This window comes from Camelina sativa, chromosome 20, assembly GCF_000633955.1.
Source record: "Camelina sativa cultivar DH55 chromosome 20, Cs, whole genome shotgun sequence".
NCBI lineage: Eukaryota > Viridiplantae > Streptophyta > Magnoliopsida > Brassicales > Brassicaceae > Camelina > Camelina sativa.
Genome location: NC_025704.1, coordinates 12,685,871 through 12,703,475, shown reverse-complemented (window position 1 = coordinate 12,703,475; position 17,605 = coordinate 12,685,871). Strand labels below are relative to the sequence as shown.

Sequence of the window (17,605 nt, the reverse complement as noted above, 5' to 3'; positions counted from 1 at the left end):
GAGGTTATTGCTTAAAAAACTGTTTTTAAAAACCTTTTAAAAGGGTTAAAACTTTTAAAAGGTTAAATCTTCTAAAACGGGTTAATATTCTTTTAAGTTTTAAGGGTTTAAAAGGTTTCAAGAGAGCTTTAAAAGATGAAAAACCTTTTTGAGGGTTTAAAACCTTTTAAAACGAGTTTTAAACCTTGTATAATCTTTTAAAAAGAGGTTTTAGAAGTTTTTGAAAACTTTTTTAACATCTTTTAAAAACCATTTAAAAATTATTGCTGTTATATAAACGTGATCACATCAAGAAGAATATTGAATAGAATAGTATTTCAATGTTTAGTTTGCAAGTATATTTTAAAAAAATAGTTGTTATAAAAGGTTTTAAAAGGTTTTAAGAGAGCTTTAAAAGTGTTAAAAACCTTTTAAAACCTTTTAGATGGTTTTATAACCTTTTAAACCCTTTAAACCTTTAAGATTATATCTTTTTTTAGAAATTTTAAAAGGTTTTACAAATGGTTTATAATGATATATATCAATTTGGTTTGCTTTTTTAAAAGCTTTACAAGTTGTTTCTAATATTAAAACAGTAAACTCTGAATAAAATATTTATTAAAATAGTATTTACAAGAGCAGAGACTGAAATGTTTTATTAAAAAGAACAAAAACAAGATAAATTATTCAATAGTTCTTAAAAATAGATATGAACTATTTCAGTTTCCTCTCCCAGCATATTTATTAGTCATCTCTCTAGCCATAGCTTCAAACCTTCTCCTATCAGATTTGTAGAGGTTGGCAAGATATTCAATGGTCTGTCCCTCATCATTGACCTCTGGTTCAATCAACTTCTCCACTAATTCCTTGAAAAGCTTAACAATGGACATGGGAGACCAAGAGTCGCGCCTCAACACTTTTAGGTAAATGCCTCCATTATCTGATACATTTGGGTGGCAAATTCTTGTGATGAAAATAACCTGCATTATCAAGAAATTTTAATTAAAAAACTATTGAGTTGCTGCAAAAAAGGAGTCCTAATAATCATGCTTGCTAAAATAAAAAGGAGTATAATCAAAAATAGATACCTTGGGGGGACTTCTTGGGTAATCAGGTGGAAAAGTAACCTTAAGTTTAAACACTCCCCCTTCATAAGGAGTATTCACCGGTCCGATTAGAGTAGCCTCACAACGGAAAATGTCGTCATCAACAGTTACTAAAAAAAAGGCAAACACTCAATCTCTTTTATCCTTAACAGTAACACAAATCTACTCTGAAGATGCATGTGTTTACCTGCTGTGATGTTTGGCGAAAGATCCCTGTTCAGACATCTCAGATCAGTCTTTATAAGGCTTGAAGCAGGACGACGGGCCATTTCAGACGGATTAGAGGAAGAATGTAAATAGAGTTTTCGAGAATGATTTAGGAGACAAAGGTTTGATTTTTCGAATCTGAGAGATGATTGAGGAGTTATCGTGAGACAAAAAGTATATATAATAGGCGAAGCGTCGCTTTGGTTTACAAAAAGTACCCATTCAACGCTTAATTAAAACCGAACCAAAGCGACGCTTCGCTTAATACCCCTTCAATAAATTAACCCTTCGAAATCTTATCCATTAAAATCTTACCCCTTCAAAACTTACCCCTTCGCTGTTTCCAAGTGACTCTTCGCATATTACCCCTTCAATCTTCTTCCACAAAAAAAACTTAAGCGATTCGAAATCAAAATTTGAAATCTTCTCTATCTGTTCAAATCATCTAAAATCGTTGGAGTGTTTTGCTTGGTGTTTGATTACGAAGCAGTGAAGGAGACTGAAGATGGTGAAATCATAAGAAATTTAGGGTTTTTGCAGTGAGAGAGAAGAGAGAGAGAGATGAAGAAGTGTAAGAGGAAGGGGAAGGGGAAGGGGAAGGGGAAGAGAGAGAGAGTGTGGCGACTTGATTTTTACAAGAGTATATATATATATATGGATTTTAATCGTTGTAGGGTTTTACAAGAGTATATATGGTTTTTAACATGTTTTAAAGGGGTTTTAACATGTTTTAAAAGGTTTTACAAGTTGTTTTAAAAGGTATATATATGGTTTTTAATCGGTGTAGAGATTTACAAGAGTATGTATGGTTTTTAACATGTTTTAAAATATTTTACAAGTTGTTTGTAAATGATTTTAAAACAGTACGACTTGCTATTTTAAAAGGCATTACAAGTTGTTTTGAGAAAATGGAGTTTACAACACCACAGACTGAAAGTATTTTATTAAAAAGAACAAATTCAAGTTGAATTAAAGAGAGAGAGAGAGTTAGATAGCTGCAACACAACTAGATTTGTTGTGTCCACACTGACCGCACCTACTGCATTTGTATTGTTTTGAATTTGTCTTAGCCTTTCCATACTCCCATGAACTAGCTATTCTCTTTTTCTTTCGCCTGCCACTAGGTATACGAGTAGAAGGTGGCCGAATAGAAGAACTAACACTCTCTGGAATCTCCCAATACTCCATATCACCTACTGGGTGAATGCTCTCTGAATATGCTAAACGCCATCTGTAAAATAAAAAAGAGGAAGATAAGACTAATATAACTTTGATAAACCTTTGAAAAACCTTGTAAAACCTTTTTTAAACTGTTTATAAACCTTTTAAATAACTTATAAAACCTTTTAAAACCTTTTAAAACATTGTAAAAACCCTGTCGGATCCGTTACTTTAGCAACCTTTTAAAGACCTTATTAAAGAAGAGAGTTATAACCTTTCAGTGGAATGATAATCATCAACAAACATGTTTTCATTGAGATTGACATGTTTTGCAGCAGCAATTCCATGTGCACAAGGGAATTTGTCAATATCAAACATACAGCATGTGCATTTCCTTGTGTCCAAATTCACCATATATGTCTTTAAAGCTGCTTTAACCTCGAAGATATTTTCATTTACTTGACTAACTTCAAGCCAGCGGGTAGTATTATTATAAGATTCATTCATCTTATTCCCAACTTTTGTAGTAACAGCATATGGATGTCGACAGCTCTCCTCACGTCGTTCATTAAACCACCTAGTCAAAATAGACCTGATTGTATCAAACAGGCAGACAATTGGATACTCACGAGTCTCTTTTAACCTGGAGTTAATGGACTCGGCACAATTAGATGTCATAATGTTGTACCGGTTTGAAGGAGAATATGCACGTGACCATTTCCTAATATCAGCTTGCCAAAGATATTCTCCAAGATCCGGATCACCATTGGAAATTTGAGTGAACAAATAATCAAAATCATACTGAGTGTAAGCTCTTGAAGCATCATGAACAACTGGAAGAAGAGAAGCCGAAGCTCTAAATCGTGTTTCCAGGTTCTTTTGCAAGTGGAAAGTGCAGATCCCGTGATGAGCATGTACATAATTTACTGATAGCGCAGTTGCAATTGAAGAAGCCCGATCAGACACAAAAACTAGATCCTCTTCATCAGGAATAATAGTCTTCAAACACCGCAAAAACCAATCCCATGATGCATCATTCTCAGAATCAACAACAGCAAAAGCAATAGGATACAACTGAAAATTACCATCCTGAGCTGATGCAGCAAGCAAAGTCCCTTTATATTTTGATTTCAAATGGGCGCCATCAATAGAAATAACTTTTCTCATCAACTTAAAACCTCTAATTGATGCACCAAAAGCCAGAAAACCATATCTAAACTTATTATCAGAATCAGCTTTGATGTAAGTGATAGTACCTGGATTCTTCTTTTCTATCATGTGAAACCAACTCGGTAAAACCTCATAACTATCAGCAGGTATACCCCTAGCAAGTTCTGATGCATGTTCTTGAGCTCTCCATGCTTTTGAGTACGAGACACCAACTCCATGGTCATTCCTAAAAATTTCCATGAGCTGTTTGGGTCTGAGAGGAAGCTTTCCTCCTGCAAAATGGTTACTAACCAAACCAGCCAAAGTCCTTGCAGTTGCTTGGCGATGATTAACATTCCTTAAAGCAGAGTCACAGCTGTGCTGACTACTATACTTTCGAACAACAAAGCTATCTGATGCTTTAGCCTTAGTTGCAAGTAGCCTCCAACTACATTTTTCATCAATACATTTAAGAACATACCTCTTGTTGTCTGACTTAAAAGTATGAAACTCAAAACTGTGCTTGACTGCATACATCCGCATCTGACTTCTCATTTCTGTTTTGTCTTTGAATAACTTTCCACAAAACAGTGAATCAACATCGATTAGACCAGTTGAGTGTGAAGAACAAGATGGATACCCAACAGAGGTTGTCATGTTACGAGGAACACCCTCGACATATGAATTTGGTATTGGTTGATCCTGAAAGTACAAATAAATGGTTTTTTAAAAGGTTTTACAAGTTATTTAAAAGGATTTACAAGTTATTTATAAGGTTTTACAAGTTATTTCAAAGGATTTAATAAGGTTTACAACCGTTTTCAAAAGGTTTTTTAAAGTGTTTAAATGTAAGTTACCTTAGTATGAGTAGAAGTAAAATCATCAGAATTGCCAGTATATTGACTTGAAGAAGCAACAGGAGAACAATAAAAACGAGGAACACCCTCGACATATGGATTTGGTATTGGTTGACCCTGAAAGTACAAATCAATGGTTATTTAAAAGGTTTTACAAGTTATTTAAAAGGTTTTACAAGTTATTTCAAAGGATTTAATAAGGTTTACAACCGTTTTCAAAAGGGTTTTTAAAGTGTTTAAATGTAAGTTACCTGAGTATGAGTAGCAGTAAAATCATCAGAAGTGCCAGTATATTGACTTGAAGAAGCAGCAGGAGGATCACTCTCGACATATGGATTTGGTATTGGTTGACCCTGAAAGTACAAATCAATGGTTTTTTAAAAGGATTTACAAGTTATTTAAAAGGTTTTACAAGTTATTTCAAAGGATTTAATAAGGTTTACAACCGTTTTCAAAAGGGTTTTTAAAGTGTTTAAATGTAAGTTACCTGAGTATGAGTAGCAGTAAAATCATCAGAAGTGCCAGTATATTGACTTGAAGAAGCAGCAGGAGGATCACTCTCGACATATGGATTTGGTATTGGTTGACCCTGAAAGTACAAATCAATGGTTTTTTAAAAGGTTTTACAAGTTATTTAAAAGGTTTTACAAGTTATTTCAAAGGATTTAATAAGGTTTACAACCGTTTTCAAAAGGTTTTTTAAAGTGTTTAAATGTAAGTTACCTGAGTATGAGTAGCAGTAAAATCATCAGAAGTGCCAGTATATTGACTTGAAGAAGCAGCAGGAGGATCACTCTCGACATATGGATTTGGTATTGGTTGACCCTGAAAGTACAAATCAATGGTTTTTTAAAAGGTTTTACAAGTGATTTCAGAGGATTTAATAAGGTTTACAGTTTTTAATAAGGTTTACAACTGTTTTCAAAGGTTTTTAAAACGGGTTGAAAAGGCAATAAAAACATTTATACCATTGTAAATTACCCGAGTATGAGTATAAACATCAATAACATTCCCAACTAACAGATTTGAGCTTGTTTGATCCTGAAAGGATTTGTAAAGTATTTAAAACGTTTTACAAGTGTTTTCAAAGAATTTTATAAGGTTTTGTAAGCAATAAATAATTTAAAATTCTAAAGTAGAAAGTTACCTGAGTAACAGCAGTAACACTCTCAATAAAAGGAGTAGATCTAGGTTGACCCTGATAAAGAAACATTACTCAAATCAGTTACTTTTCTAAAACAATATTAGAAAGAACAAGAGAATGAGTTTACTAAAAATACCTGCTCTACAATCTCACAAAAATCCTCAACAGTAACACATAGATGAAGAACTCCTCCACTTTGTGCATATTTGAGTTTAAAAGCTTCAAGCTGCCTATCATTTCTAATAAAGATAGGAATACTACCTATAGTAGAAGACTTAGCAGGCAATGAATAACTAAGCTTTAAACATTGTGCCTGAATATCAATGTCAAAATCTTCTAATAGAATTTTTACCAACTCACTAAATCTAGTATTCTCATCAATGTTAATCAAAGAAGCTCCCCTTTCATTATCCATCTCAAATTCCCAATGAATGTTGTTGTTCAACTTCCACAAACCACATACTGAATACAATTCAATCATTTGTACACCCAAACAAATCCTGAGAAAACAAACCAATAAAACTACATTAAAAGAAGAGAGATCCGAACAACTATATCAAAGAATAACAGTAGATGTCCAAAGATCTAATAAAGGACATTATTATCACGAACAGATCTAAAAGAGCAAGTGTTAAGACCTAAAAAAATTCTGACATCAAATTTGAAATCGAAACAACAATCTAATAGCTAACACAAAATTGAAATTGAAATCAAAACAAAAATACAGAAACAAGCTTACACGATGGGAGAAAAAGACTTTATTATCACGAACAGATGTAAAAGAGCAAGTGATTAAGACCTAAAAAAATTCAATTTATAACGGCGGAGGAGAGATTTGCTTTATATCTCCTAAAAATTCAATTGCTCAATACGATGGGAGAAACACTTACACGAAGGGGGTAGAAGAGACGACGAACTAAAATAGAGAACTAAGACGACGGGAGAAACAGTGATAACGGCGGAGGAGAGATCCGACCGGAGAAGGAGAGATGTCTCCGGAGAAGAAGAGACGAAGACGAAGACGATGGGAGAAACAATGATAACGGCGGAGGAGAGATCCGACCGGAGAAGGAGAGATGTCTCCGGAGAAGAAGAGACGATGACGAAGACGAAGAAGGTCGACGGCGAAGGTATAATAAGATTGTCGGTATAATTATAAAACAAGGGCAAAAATGTCTTTAAAAAATAATGGAAGGGTATAATTAAAAATGATCATCAAAGGAGTATTATTAAAAAGGGATATCAAAGAAAGGGCATTAGTAACAAATTCTCAAAAAAAATAGAAAAAAAAACGATTACAATTTTGAATTTTCATAACAAAAAGAAAAAAAATAACTGCAACAGGAAAAAATGTCTCTTTTACAACTGCTACCCCCACGATCTCATATCATATCCACTTCTTCTATTCAATTCTTCACCAACATGATTTCATACCAAAAAAAAAAACTTCAAAATCTCTTCATTTTCCGTATTCCTAACAATATAAAATCAAGAAATCTCAAATCTTTCACCATTTTTCTCTGTTTTGCAACTATTTCCATTTCATTTTTCTTTACCATGAATTGAGTTCGTTTTGCTTGACATGTTCTCATTTTTTTCTCATGTAAGAAATGTAGTCATGTTTATTATCTTGTGCTCTTCATCTAATTTAAAATATATATTTTTCTCTCTCTCTCTTTATCTCAGATCTGTCGACATAGAAGGTAGAAAAAAGGATTTGAGGTGATGAAAACATGTATTTTACTTTTATACAATCTAACGAAAAGGACGAGATTGAAAACCAAAGGAACATAAACTATTGGCAAAAAAGTATGATTCTTCACTATCAAAAGCTGAATTCCATAAGTTTTGTCTACTTACTGTTTGTCAAAATGGATGACATAAAATTTGGTTATAATACAGCAGCACAAGTTCATATTACGGCTCTTACATATTTCTTCTTCACTAAAATTTTTTAGAAGTCTACTGTCTCTTTGTCTATCTCTATTGAACCTGAAGGTAACCTTTTCGACTGTTTTCAGATTAGATTCCCGATTATAATGAATAATAGTAATTACATGCTTGACTTGGTAGTTTCTTTGTGTGTTTCGTATCCGCAATTACATGCTTGGAAAAGAAAATGATATGTTTCGTTGAAGCCGTGAAGATGAACAATTTGATTCTTCTGATACTTTTTGTTTTCTGTGGGGAGAATTTTGCAGAGTAAGAGTAAAATTATGAAATCAGTATAAAACCAGAGAAACTCTTACAAGTATAAAACCAGAGAAACTCCTATTAACACTTTAGAATTGTGAATTAGATTTCTCATTAACCGTAAAGTGTAGTCTTACAGTAGTATTTATACAAGTATAGTAGTACTAAGTAAAAGGAAGCTTAGTACCCTGAATACATGTTATTCTATACTATACATTATATATGTTAATATACCCCCCTCAAGCCGAAGCTTCCCGTGGAAGAAAGAGGCTTGAAACTGAAAGACGGTTGAGGATAGAGTAGAATGGAGCTGGCTGCAGCAGTTTGGTGAGAATGTCAGCCAGCTGGTTCTCTGTAGAAATATGTAAAACCTTCAGAAAACCACTCTTAACCCTATCACGAGTAATGTGACAGTCAATCTCAACATGTTTGGTGCGCTCGTGGAAAACTGGGTTATTAGCGATATGCATTGCAGACTTGTTATCGCAAAACAACTTTGCAGGACAATCAACCTTGATGTGCAAGTCCTTCAACATCTGATGTAGCCAGAGAAGCTCTTTCGTGGTGACCGCCATACTCCTATACTCTGCTTCAGTACTGCTACCACTAACGACATCCTGTTTCTTAGACTTCCAAGAGATAAGAGAAGTACCAAGAAACACACACATACCAGTGATAGAACGCCTACTCTCCAAGCATGTTCCCCAATCAGCATCAGAAAAACCATTAAGGCATATATCCGTATGAGCAGAGAAGAACAAACCTTGACCAGGATTATTCTTGAGATACTTCAGGATACGCAGAGCAGCCTTGTAGTGTTCATCAGTCGGACAAGACAAATACTGACTCAATCGATTCACAGCATATGTGATGTCAGGTATGGTGATGCACAAATACAGTAGGCGACCAATGATTTCCCGGTAAGGCTTCGCATCCGGAAGAAGTAAACCTGTATCTTTAGTCAAAGGCTTCTTATAGTCCATAGGAGTAGACTTCGGTTTGCAACCAAGAAGACATGTATCAGCAAGTAAGTCAAGACAATACTTCCTTTGACAAACAGATATACCATCCGCATTGCGTGCAATCTCCAAGCCTAAAAAGAAACGAGCCGGGCCAAGATCCTTCGTCTTAAACTTCCGGGCAAGAGCATCCTTAATAGCACGAACAGCTTCATCACTATTACTGGCGATCAAAATATCATCAACATAGACCAATATGGCAGTATAAGAGACATCAGTTTCTTTGACAAACAAGGTGTTATCTGCAGGAGATTGTTCATAACCCTCATTAAGAAGAGCCTGAGAAAGACACTTATACCATTGCCTTAAAGCTTGCTTAAGTCCATAAAGCGACTTATGAAGCTTACAGACCGGATTCGGTGGCAAGACACCAGAAGCAGGCGTGTATCCTTGGGGCAAACTCATGTATATCTCCTCTTCCAAGTCACTATGCAAGAAAGCATTAGTGACATCCATTTGAGTCAGGCTCCACCCTTTCTTAGCAGCCAAACCAAGTACAAGCTTTCCACTAGCAAGCTTTGCAACAGGTGAGAAAGTATCAATATAATCAACACCCTCTTGCTGTGTATAACCCTTTGCAACTAGTCGTGCTTTGTACCTTTCAATTGAACCATCAGAATGATATTTGATGGTATAAACCCATTTGCAACCCACAACATTCTTACCCGGTGGCAAAGAGACAACTGAAAAAGTCTTGTTAAGCTCCATTGCCTCCATTTCCACATCCATAGCTTTAGTCCATTTCAGTGATTTTATGGCTTGTTGAAAAGTTTTGGGTTCGGTCTCAATAGTAATAGAAAGAACATAGGACTGATAGGACGGGTTGATAAAGGAATAAGAAAGAACAGATTGGATAAGGTGTAGTGTGTGGTTTGAAAGGAGAAGGAGATATGGAAGGGGTGGAGATAGAAGAAGTAGAAATTTGGTGAAGAGAGTGATGATAGTCAGATAAGTAACCTGGAGCCTTAGTAGTTCGTCGTGGCCTGCCACTTGGTAGTGAAACAACAGTCGTTCCTGAGGGCACAGTCGGTCGAGCCATAGGAACAGTGCTAGAGTGGGCATGCTCAGTGGCACCAGGTGTCGTATGAGATGATGATGCATGAGAAGATGCAGGTAAAGTAACAATAGATGTATCAAGAGAAATTGGAACTGATAAAGGTAAGATACCATCGCCAAACAAATCAATATCATGAGTAACACAAGGATTCGTTTTAAAAGGAAACAATGTTTCATGAAAAATAACATTCCTAGAAACAGAGACGACATTAGTATCTAAATGCAAAACTTTGTAACCTTTATAGCCAAAAGAATAACCAAGAAACACGCATTCAGTAGCTCTAGGACTAAACTTATGCCTATCTTTTTGTAAAGTAGACACAAAACAGAGACAACCAAAAGATTTTAGAAAACTGTAATCCGGTTTCTTTTTGGTCAATAGTTCATAAGAAGTAAGATTGTTTAAAACAGTTGAAGGAGTGCGATTGATCAGGAAAACGGCAGTCAACAAGCAATCAGTCCAATAGATCAGCGGGACATTAGATTGAAACAACAAAGACCTAGCAACATTAAGTAAATGCTGATGCTTTCGTTCTACAACCGAGTTTTGTTGTGGAGTATAAGCACAAGAATACTGATGAATGATACCATGCTTATTAACTAAATCAGTAAATGCAAGTTCTGGAGCATTATCAGTTCGTATCTTTTTTACTTTGGTATGATATTGTGTTTCAACAAGCTTAAGAAAGAGAGGAAATTTAACAGAAACTTCACTTTTATTATGTAGTAGATAAACCCAGGTTACACGACTGTAATCATCAACTATAGTGAGAAAATACTTATAACCCTCAACAGACTCGACAGCAAACGGACCCCAAATATCTAAGTGAACAAGATCAAAAGGTGTAGTAGACCTATGACCATTAGACTCAAACGAAAGACGCTTCTGCTTAGCTAAAGGACAAACAGAACAAGGAGACTCAGACAATAAGGAAGAAGACAAAGATGAGATACCAGGAATGTGCTTTAACTTGTCAGAAGATGGATGTCCTAGGCGTTGATGCCATAGAAGTCCATCGACCTTCAAGGATCCAGTAAAATGCGACTGTGATGCAGAAAAAGGACGATCGTTGCTGTATATGTAAAGATTGTGCATTAGATTCCCTCTACCAATCATCAAGCCCTGAATAGACTCCTGAATGTAACAATAAAAAGGAAAGAAATGAGCAGAATATTGATCATGATTCAACAATGAACTAACAGAGATTATATTAAATTTGAATGATGGAACATGTAAAACATTATGCAATATCAAGGATGATGAGAGATGCACAGTGCCACAATGAGTAATATCCACTCTAGCATCGTTAGGCAAACTAACTGTGACACCAGAAACTGTCGTGGTTTCATTAAAAAGTGCCAAGTCAGAACAAACATGACTGGTGGCTCCTGTATCAATTATCCAACTACCATGAGGTAAATTTGCAGAGAGTGAAGAAAGACATTGATGTTGGAATGTAAGATGATTATTCTCAAAGTGAAGTGAAGTAGAAGGAAAGGATGTAGGAAAAGAAGTATTACCAGAGGATGATTGTGGATCCATAATACCATGATCTGTGATGGACGAAAGCTGTGGGGAAGGAGCCGGAGGCTCTGAAGTGGTAACATGAGCTTGATACTGCTGAATCAGAGACTGGATTTGATCATTACTAAGGCGACTGAGATCCACACTAACAGCATTCGTCACAGGAGAACTCGTTGGCGGAAAAGAAGCAGAAGTTACTGCATTTGCCATAATAGGAGTCTGAGCTCGCATTGGAGGAACCTGTGAAGGCTGATATTGCTGTTGTGGAATAGCAGTATGAGTTGGAGGTCCTCGAGGTTGAGTAAACTGGTTGGAAGGTCTCTGAGATAAGTGAGAACCCAAAGCAAACGTTTTATAACCAGGAATATAACCAGGAGGATAACCGTGAAGCTTGAAACACTTCTGAACAACATGACCAAGCTGACCACAGTGAGTGCAAAGAGGACGACTAGATTGTTTAGGCCTGAAATAGTTTTGCATCGCCGCAAAAGCTGCATGATCATAAGAGCCATCAAACGATGATGAAGGTTGATGGGAATTAACAGTAGACTGATTGTTTGTTGTATGAAAGGCAACATTATCTGGCCTTGACGGAATAGACCTCTGCCTTTCATCCTGTGTGACCATGTTAAAGGCTTCCTCAATGTTAGGCACCGGTTTAAGCATCAGGATATGACGTCTGGTAGCCTCATAAGATGAATTGAGCCCCATAAGAAACTTCGTAACACGACTACGCTGCTGAAGTGTCTCCCACAGAGCCGCAGCATTACACTCACATCGTCCGCAAGTACAGAGAGGTAAATCCACATAATTCTTCAACTCCTCCCAAAGTGTAACCAAGGCAGTGTAATAGGAACTAACATCCATAGAACCTTGCTGAATCAAACTCAATTGTTGCTCAATCTCATAAACCCTAGGTGCATTATCTTGTTTAAACCTAGACAAAATACTTTTCCAGATTCCTTCTGCAGTCGGGATAAACAATAGACTTGTTCCTATCTTGTTGTTAACAGAATTAATAAGCCAAGTTGTAACCATATCATTGCAACGAGACCAAGAACCATAGTCCCGATGATTCTCAGGGGGTTTAGGAATCGTACCGTCAATGAACCCAAGCTTATTACGCACATTGAGACCCATGCGCACAGAATGACGCCATGTGTGAAAATCAGCTCCCGTATTCAATCGATCGGAGACAAGAGCCATTCCCGCATGATCAGAGTTATGCAAGAAATACGGATTGTTATACTGATCCGTTGAAGAATTAGAAGTGGAATCTCGATTCGGCGATGATGATGCCATGAATCAAAGATCCGATGAATCAGAAACCCAAAGATAAGAGCAAAAAAAGAAAAAGAACAGATAGCGCGGAAGAACAGATCTGAAGATAGAGAACGAGAAGATTCGCGAAGAAAGCAAAGAGGATTTGACGATTCGAGGCACTCATCGAAGAATCCAAAGAAAAATACAAAGAAGATCGAAGAGAAAGAGAAGAAATCAACAAAGAAACGCCATTGATGAGGACGTTAGAGCTCGCGAAGCTTCGAAAATGAGAAAAAAGTTTGTTATAGCTCTGATACCATATTAACACTTTAGAATTGTGAATTAGATTTCTCATTAACCGTAAAGTGTAGTCTTACAGTAGTATTTATACAAGTATAGTAGTACTAAGTAAAAGGAAGCTTAGTACCCTGAATACATGTTATTCTATACTATACATTATATATGTTAATAACTCCTTAGAAAATCAAGTATAACACAAATGAAACTCCTAACAAACATGAACATGCATATGTTCTATCTCATAGAAATTTTTGAACATATGTTCAAGTAATGATGTTCTTAATTTTTGATTTCCAGGGCTTGTCGGTTGAATCTTTTCTGATTAAGACTATATGGATGCGGACTCGCCGCATGGCCATAAAAAAACTATATGTGATGTAGTGAGAAGTTCTTGAGGGTCTCCAACTTCACTAAAGCACTTATTCCAACTTTGTTTTAGTGCTTAGTTCATCGGGTAACATAAGATATCTCAGCTTCTTCATCTTCTTTAAGACATTTGGTATGTGAACCACTGTCTCGTAAATCTTCAAATCCAAATAAACCATAGTAAAAATAAAATAAAAACAAAGTTTCTGAAAATTTTTGTTAGGATTAGATTAAAACTACCATAGTAATTAAAGTACCGATGTAAATTCTCATTGTCTCCACCATTTTTCTCATGTGCGTATGCATGACCAATCTGAAAAGCACACCATAGGCTCTGCTTCTTGTGTATATACCTGCAGAAATAGAAACAACATGAATATTGATATTTCAATGCCGTCATTCTTCGGTCTTCACCTACCAACGATTCTCCTTTTCCCCTTCTCACGTGTTACCAAAAGATAGAAATCGAGATAATGTGATTCTAGAAAGATTTAGAAAATTATAATAGAAAATGTTAATATTGAGTTTAGGAAATCTAACATTATATAATTTATATTTATACTTATCTTAGTTTAGGAAATTCATCTGATTCTTTTCCTAAACACCTTTATGTTCAGAGGGAAGCGTAAGGATAAAGTTATATTTTTCTTGTCAAGAGTAGTATCTTCTTCGTTTCCTTGTGTTGTCGACTAAGAACTCGAAGCCGTTCGTTCTTCTCAACGTAAGGGCGGTTCTTGCAGCTGTTTCCTTCCCGGCTAAGGTACGGACTCGGTGGTTCTTATTACGGAACTCTTATCGAGTTATCTTACTCTCTCAAACCCTAAGTATTCACTCCTCTTCTTAATTTATCGAGTCTGATTTGAATGTTTCTTTGTGTTTTTTTCTTTTCTTTCTGGTAGTAGGAAAAAATGTTCTGTACACAATGCGTCTATATTCAGCCTCCACGAAGGTCTCCGTTTATTCAACTTCCACCTCTCATGTTCCCATTCAGACCTGAAATACGTTTACCGCGCAAAGAGCTTCATATCATCAACCTCACATCGATGTTTGCGGCTGTTTATGGGATTCGTTTCCAGAATGAATTGGAAACCATATCGCATTGGAACCTTCTGTTTCAGTTTGTGAGGGAAACTAGTAGTAATTACAGTTTTTACATGCGACTATTTGATGGGTATTCGAGAGTGCTGATACCTTCCCAAAACCTGAGGACGAATACGGAGGCCGTTTTGGATGGTTACCTCTGTTGAGGATAAGCTTGAACTAGCTTGAGGTTTAAGTTATCCTAATCCCACCAAGTAATGGTTTCCTAAGAGGATTAGGATTAGAACAATTGAGGAGTTATCTAATTGTTTAGTTAAATAAGAAATATTAAAAGGTCTCTCTATGTATAAGGAGTTGTTGGGTTGTAACAACACTTGTGAGATTAGAAAGATTGAGATTGCATTTGTTTTGAGAAGTTTCTAAGGCAATATATGAGAGTTATTCGTTAAAGAGTTTGTGTTTGATTCAATATTTGGTTTCAGAGCATCATTGAATTCTTAAAACACAAAGTCGTCTCTCTGTTTTTCGTCTCTATTCCATTTTTTTTTCGTTCCTAGGTTAAAAGCTTCTACATACAGCGAGACCGACCAAGAGACATGGGGGATATTGTTGCTATGACTTCCGCACCTAAGGAGACCAATACATCTACTCTTCAATGCTCGATGCTTACCACCACTAACTACACGGTGTGGGCAATGAAGATGACAGTTATGTTGAGGGTAAACAAAATGTGGGAGACAATTGAGACAGACGTTGCTGAAGCCGAGAAGGTTGATCTTGCCAGGACTCTCTTGTTCCAATCTATTCCGGAGACACTAACTTTGCAAGTTGGTAACCTAGGTACTCCGAAAGAGATTTGGGACGCGATTAAGTCAAGGTATGTTGGAGCTGAAAGAGTCAAGGAGGCGAGGTTGCAGACACTTATGTCGGAGTTCGAAAGAATGAGAATGAAACCGACATATACGATAGAAGACTTCGTGGGTAAAAGATCAGAAATTGCATCCAAATCAGGAGCTCTTGGCGTGAGTATTGAGGAACCTAAGCTAGTCAAGAAATTTCTGAATAGCTTACCAAGGAGAAAGTATATCCACATTATTGCAGCTCTGGAGCAGGTACTTGATCTTAACAAAACAAGCTTTGTGGATATAGTTGGGAGACTCAAGACGTATGAGGAGAGGATCCGGGATGAAGAAGATCAAGAAGAGGATCAAACAAAGCTCCTGTACTCAAACAATTATCAAGAGAACCATGATCAAGGACGAGGTAGAGGAGCACGAGGAGGACGCTTCTTAGGACATGGAAGAAGACGTGGTAGGAACAATTACCAGAACAGAGACACGACTACAATTGTGTGCTACCGATGTGACAAACAGGGTCACTACGCATCAAACTGTCCGGACAGACTGCTCAAGCTTCAAGAGGTTTAGGACTCAAGTGAGGTAGATAACCAGGAGGCTGAGGACTTATTGATGCATGAGGTTGTATTCCTTAATGAGAAGAAGGTTAACCCACAAAACTTTGAGACAAAGACAGATGGAAACAATGTTTGGTATCTGGATAATGGAGCTAGTAACCATATGACTGGTAATCGGAGCTATTTTAACAATCTTGATGAGACCATAACAGGTAAGGTCAGATTTGGTGATGATTCAAGAGTTGACATCAAAGGGAGAGGTTCGAATCTTTTTGTCACCAAGTCGGGTGATAGAAAATATTAGCTCAAGTCTACTGGATTCCAGAACTCAAACGTAATATCATTAGTCTTGGACAAGCCACAGAGACAGGTTGTGAAGTTAGAATGAAGGAAAACTATCTAACATTACATGATCGCGATGGAAAACTTTTGGTGAAGGCAAGCAGGTCACAAAATCGACTCTACAAGGTGCGAATGGAAGCTGAAGCCAGTCTACTATAGGTTACAGAAACTGATGATACAGCTGCAAGGTGGCATGAAAGACTCGGTCATGTCAATGCTAAAGTAATGTAATTAATGATCAGAAAGGAGTTAGTCATTGGAATCCCGAAGATAAGAGCTGTTAAGGAGACTTGTGCGTCTTGTTTACTTGGAAAGCAAACTAGGAAGTCATTCCCAAAGGCAACAAGTTTTAGAGCTGAACGACCACTCGAGTTGATCCATGGGGATCTTTGTGGTCCTATCACACCTGCAACTGCAGCACAAAATAAGTATATACTAGGCAATACCCCGTGCTTAAAGCACATGTCAACATTTAAAAAACATATATAATAGAATAATAATAGTTAATGTTATATTTAAAAAATATATATTTTGTTTGAGATAATATTTATTTTTAATTTTTTTTGTAAATCTATATATATTTTTTGAATACTAATTATTTTATGAGAATTTGTTAAAAATGCCCCTTTTGATATACCTCTTTTCAAAAATACTTTCTTTTCTGGCCATTTTTAATTTTTCCCTCTTTTAATTTTTAATGACCATTTTATCCTTAGATGAAAATTATTTTATTCAATAAAAAGAAAAACAAAATTTTCCCGCCAAAAAATTTCCGACATATTTTCCCGCCAAAAAATTTTCGAAAAAATTTTCCGCTAAAATTTTTTTGACAAATAAAATTTTGATAAAAAATTTCGACAAAAAAATTTCCCGCCAAAATTTTTCCCGCCAAAAAAAATTTACAAGGTTTTTAAAAGGTTTTATAAGGTTTCTACCTTATAAAAGCCTTATAAACACCTTGTAAAGGCTTTTACAAGATTTTTTAAAGAGTTTTAAAAGGTTTTTTAAACAACTTGTAAACGCTTTTACAAGATTTTTAAAAGGTTTTTAAAAGGTTTTTAAAAGGTTTTCAAATGGTTTTTCAAAAGATTTTTAAAAGGTTTTTAAACACCTTGTAAACGCTTTTAAAAAGATTTTTAAAAGGGTTTTAAAAAGTTAAAAGCATTTACAAGGTGTTTAAAAACCTTTTAAAAGCATTTACAAGCTTTTTAAAAGCATTTACATGGTTTTTAAAAGCGTTTACAATGTGTTTAAAAACCTTGTAAACATTTTTAAAAGTTTTTTAAAAGCGTTTACAATGTTTTTAAAAGGTATAAATTTCAATATTTTTGGCGGGAAAAAATTTTTTGGCGGGAAAAAAAATTTTTGGCGAGAAATTTTTTTGGCGGGAAAATATTTTTGATTTTGATGACTGTACATTCTTGCTGTCACTCAAAAAATGTAATTTGGTCATTTTGTATATAAAGAGGGGTAGTTTTAAAAA

General features: G+C 35.8%; 3 protein-coding genes across 3 annotated transcripts; all 3 read right to left on the bottom strand.

Moving 5' to 3' along the window:
* LOC104772467 (ubiquitin-conjugating enzyme E2 4-like) lies at positions 699 to 1,354 on the bottom strand. The gene is made up of 3 exons (XM_010497076.1): positions 1,273 to 1,354; positions 1,068 to 1,195; positions 699 to 959 (listed from the first exon to the last, which is right to left on the bottom strand). Exons 1-3 carry the CDS (start codon positions 1,352 to 1,354, stop codon positions 699 to 701), a joined length of 471 nt encoding a protein of 156 aa, XP_010495378.1.
* On the bottom strand, positions 2,280 to 6,084 carry LOC104772465. The gene is made up of 5 exons (XM_010497075.1): positions 5,740 to 6,084; positions 5,607 to 5,657; positions 5,441 to 5,500; positions 2,728 to 4,304; positions 2,280 to 2,523 (listed from the first exon to the last, which is right to left on the bottom strand). Exons 1-5 carry the CDS (start codon positions 6,082 to 6,084, stop codon positions 2,280 to 2,282), a joined length of 2,277 nt encoding a protein of 758 aa, XP_010495377.1.
* LOC104772464 lies at positions 9,600 to 12,698 on the bottom strand. The gene has a single exon (XM_010497074.1). It carries the CDS (start codon positions 12,696 to 12,698, stop codon positions 9,600 to 9,602), a length of 3,099 nt encoding a protein of 1,032 aa, XP_010495376.1.

Coding starts and splice junctions, on each gene's coding strand:
- LOC104772464 (XM_010497074.1), bottom strand. CDS start 12,698: ATGGCATCATCATCGCCGAATCGAGATTCCACTTCTAATTCTTCAACG.
- LOC104772465 (XM_010497075.1), bottom strand. CDS start 6,084: ATGATTGAATTGTATTCAGTATGTGGTTTGTGGAAGTTGAACAACAAC. Junction 5,658..5,739: donor TTTGTGAGATTGTAGAGCAG/GTATTTTTAGTA, acceptor TTTCTTTATCAG/GGTCAACCTAGATCTACTCC. Junction 5,501..5,606: donor GTGTTACTGCTGTTACTCAG/GTAACTTTCTAC, acceptor AAATCCTTTCAG/GATCAAACAAGCTCAAATCT.
- LOC104772467 (XM_010497076.1), bottom strand. CDS start 1,354: ATGGCCCGTCGTCCTGCTTCAAGCCTTATAAAGACTGATCTGAGATGT. Junction 1,196..1,272: donor TTCGCCAAACATCACAGCAG/GTAAACACATGC, acceptor CCTTTTTTTTAG/TAACTGTTGATGACGACATT. Junction 960..1,067: donor ACCCAAGAAGTCCCCCCAAG/GTATCTATTTTT, acceptor TTGATAATGCAG/GTTATTTTCATCACAAGAAT.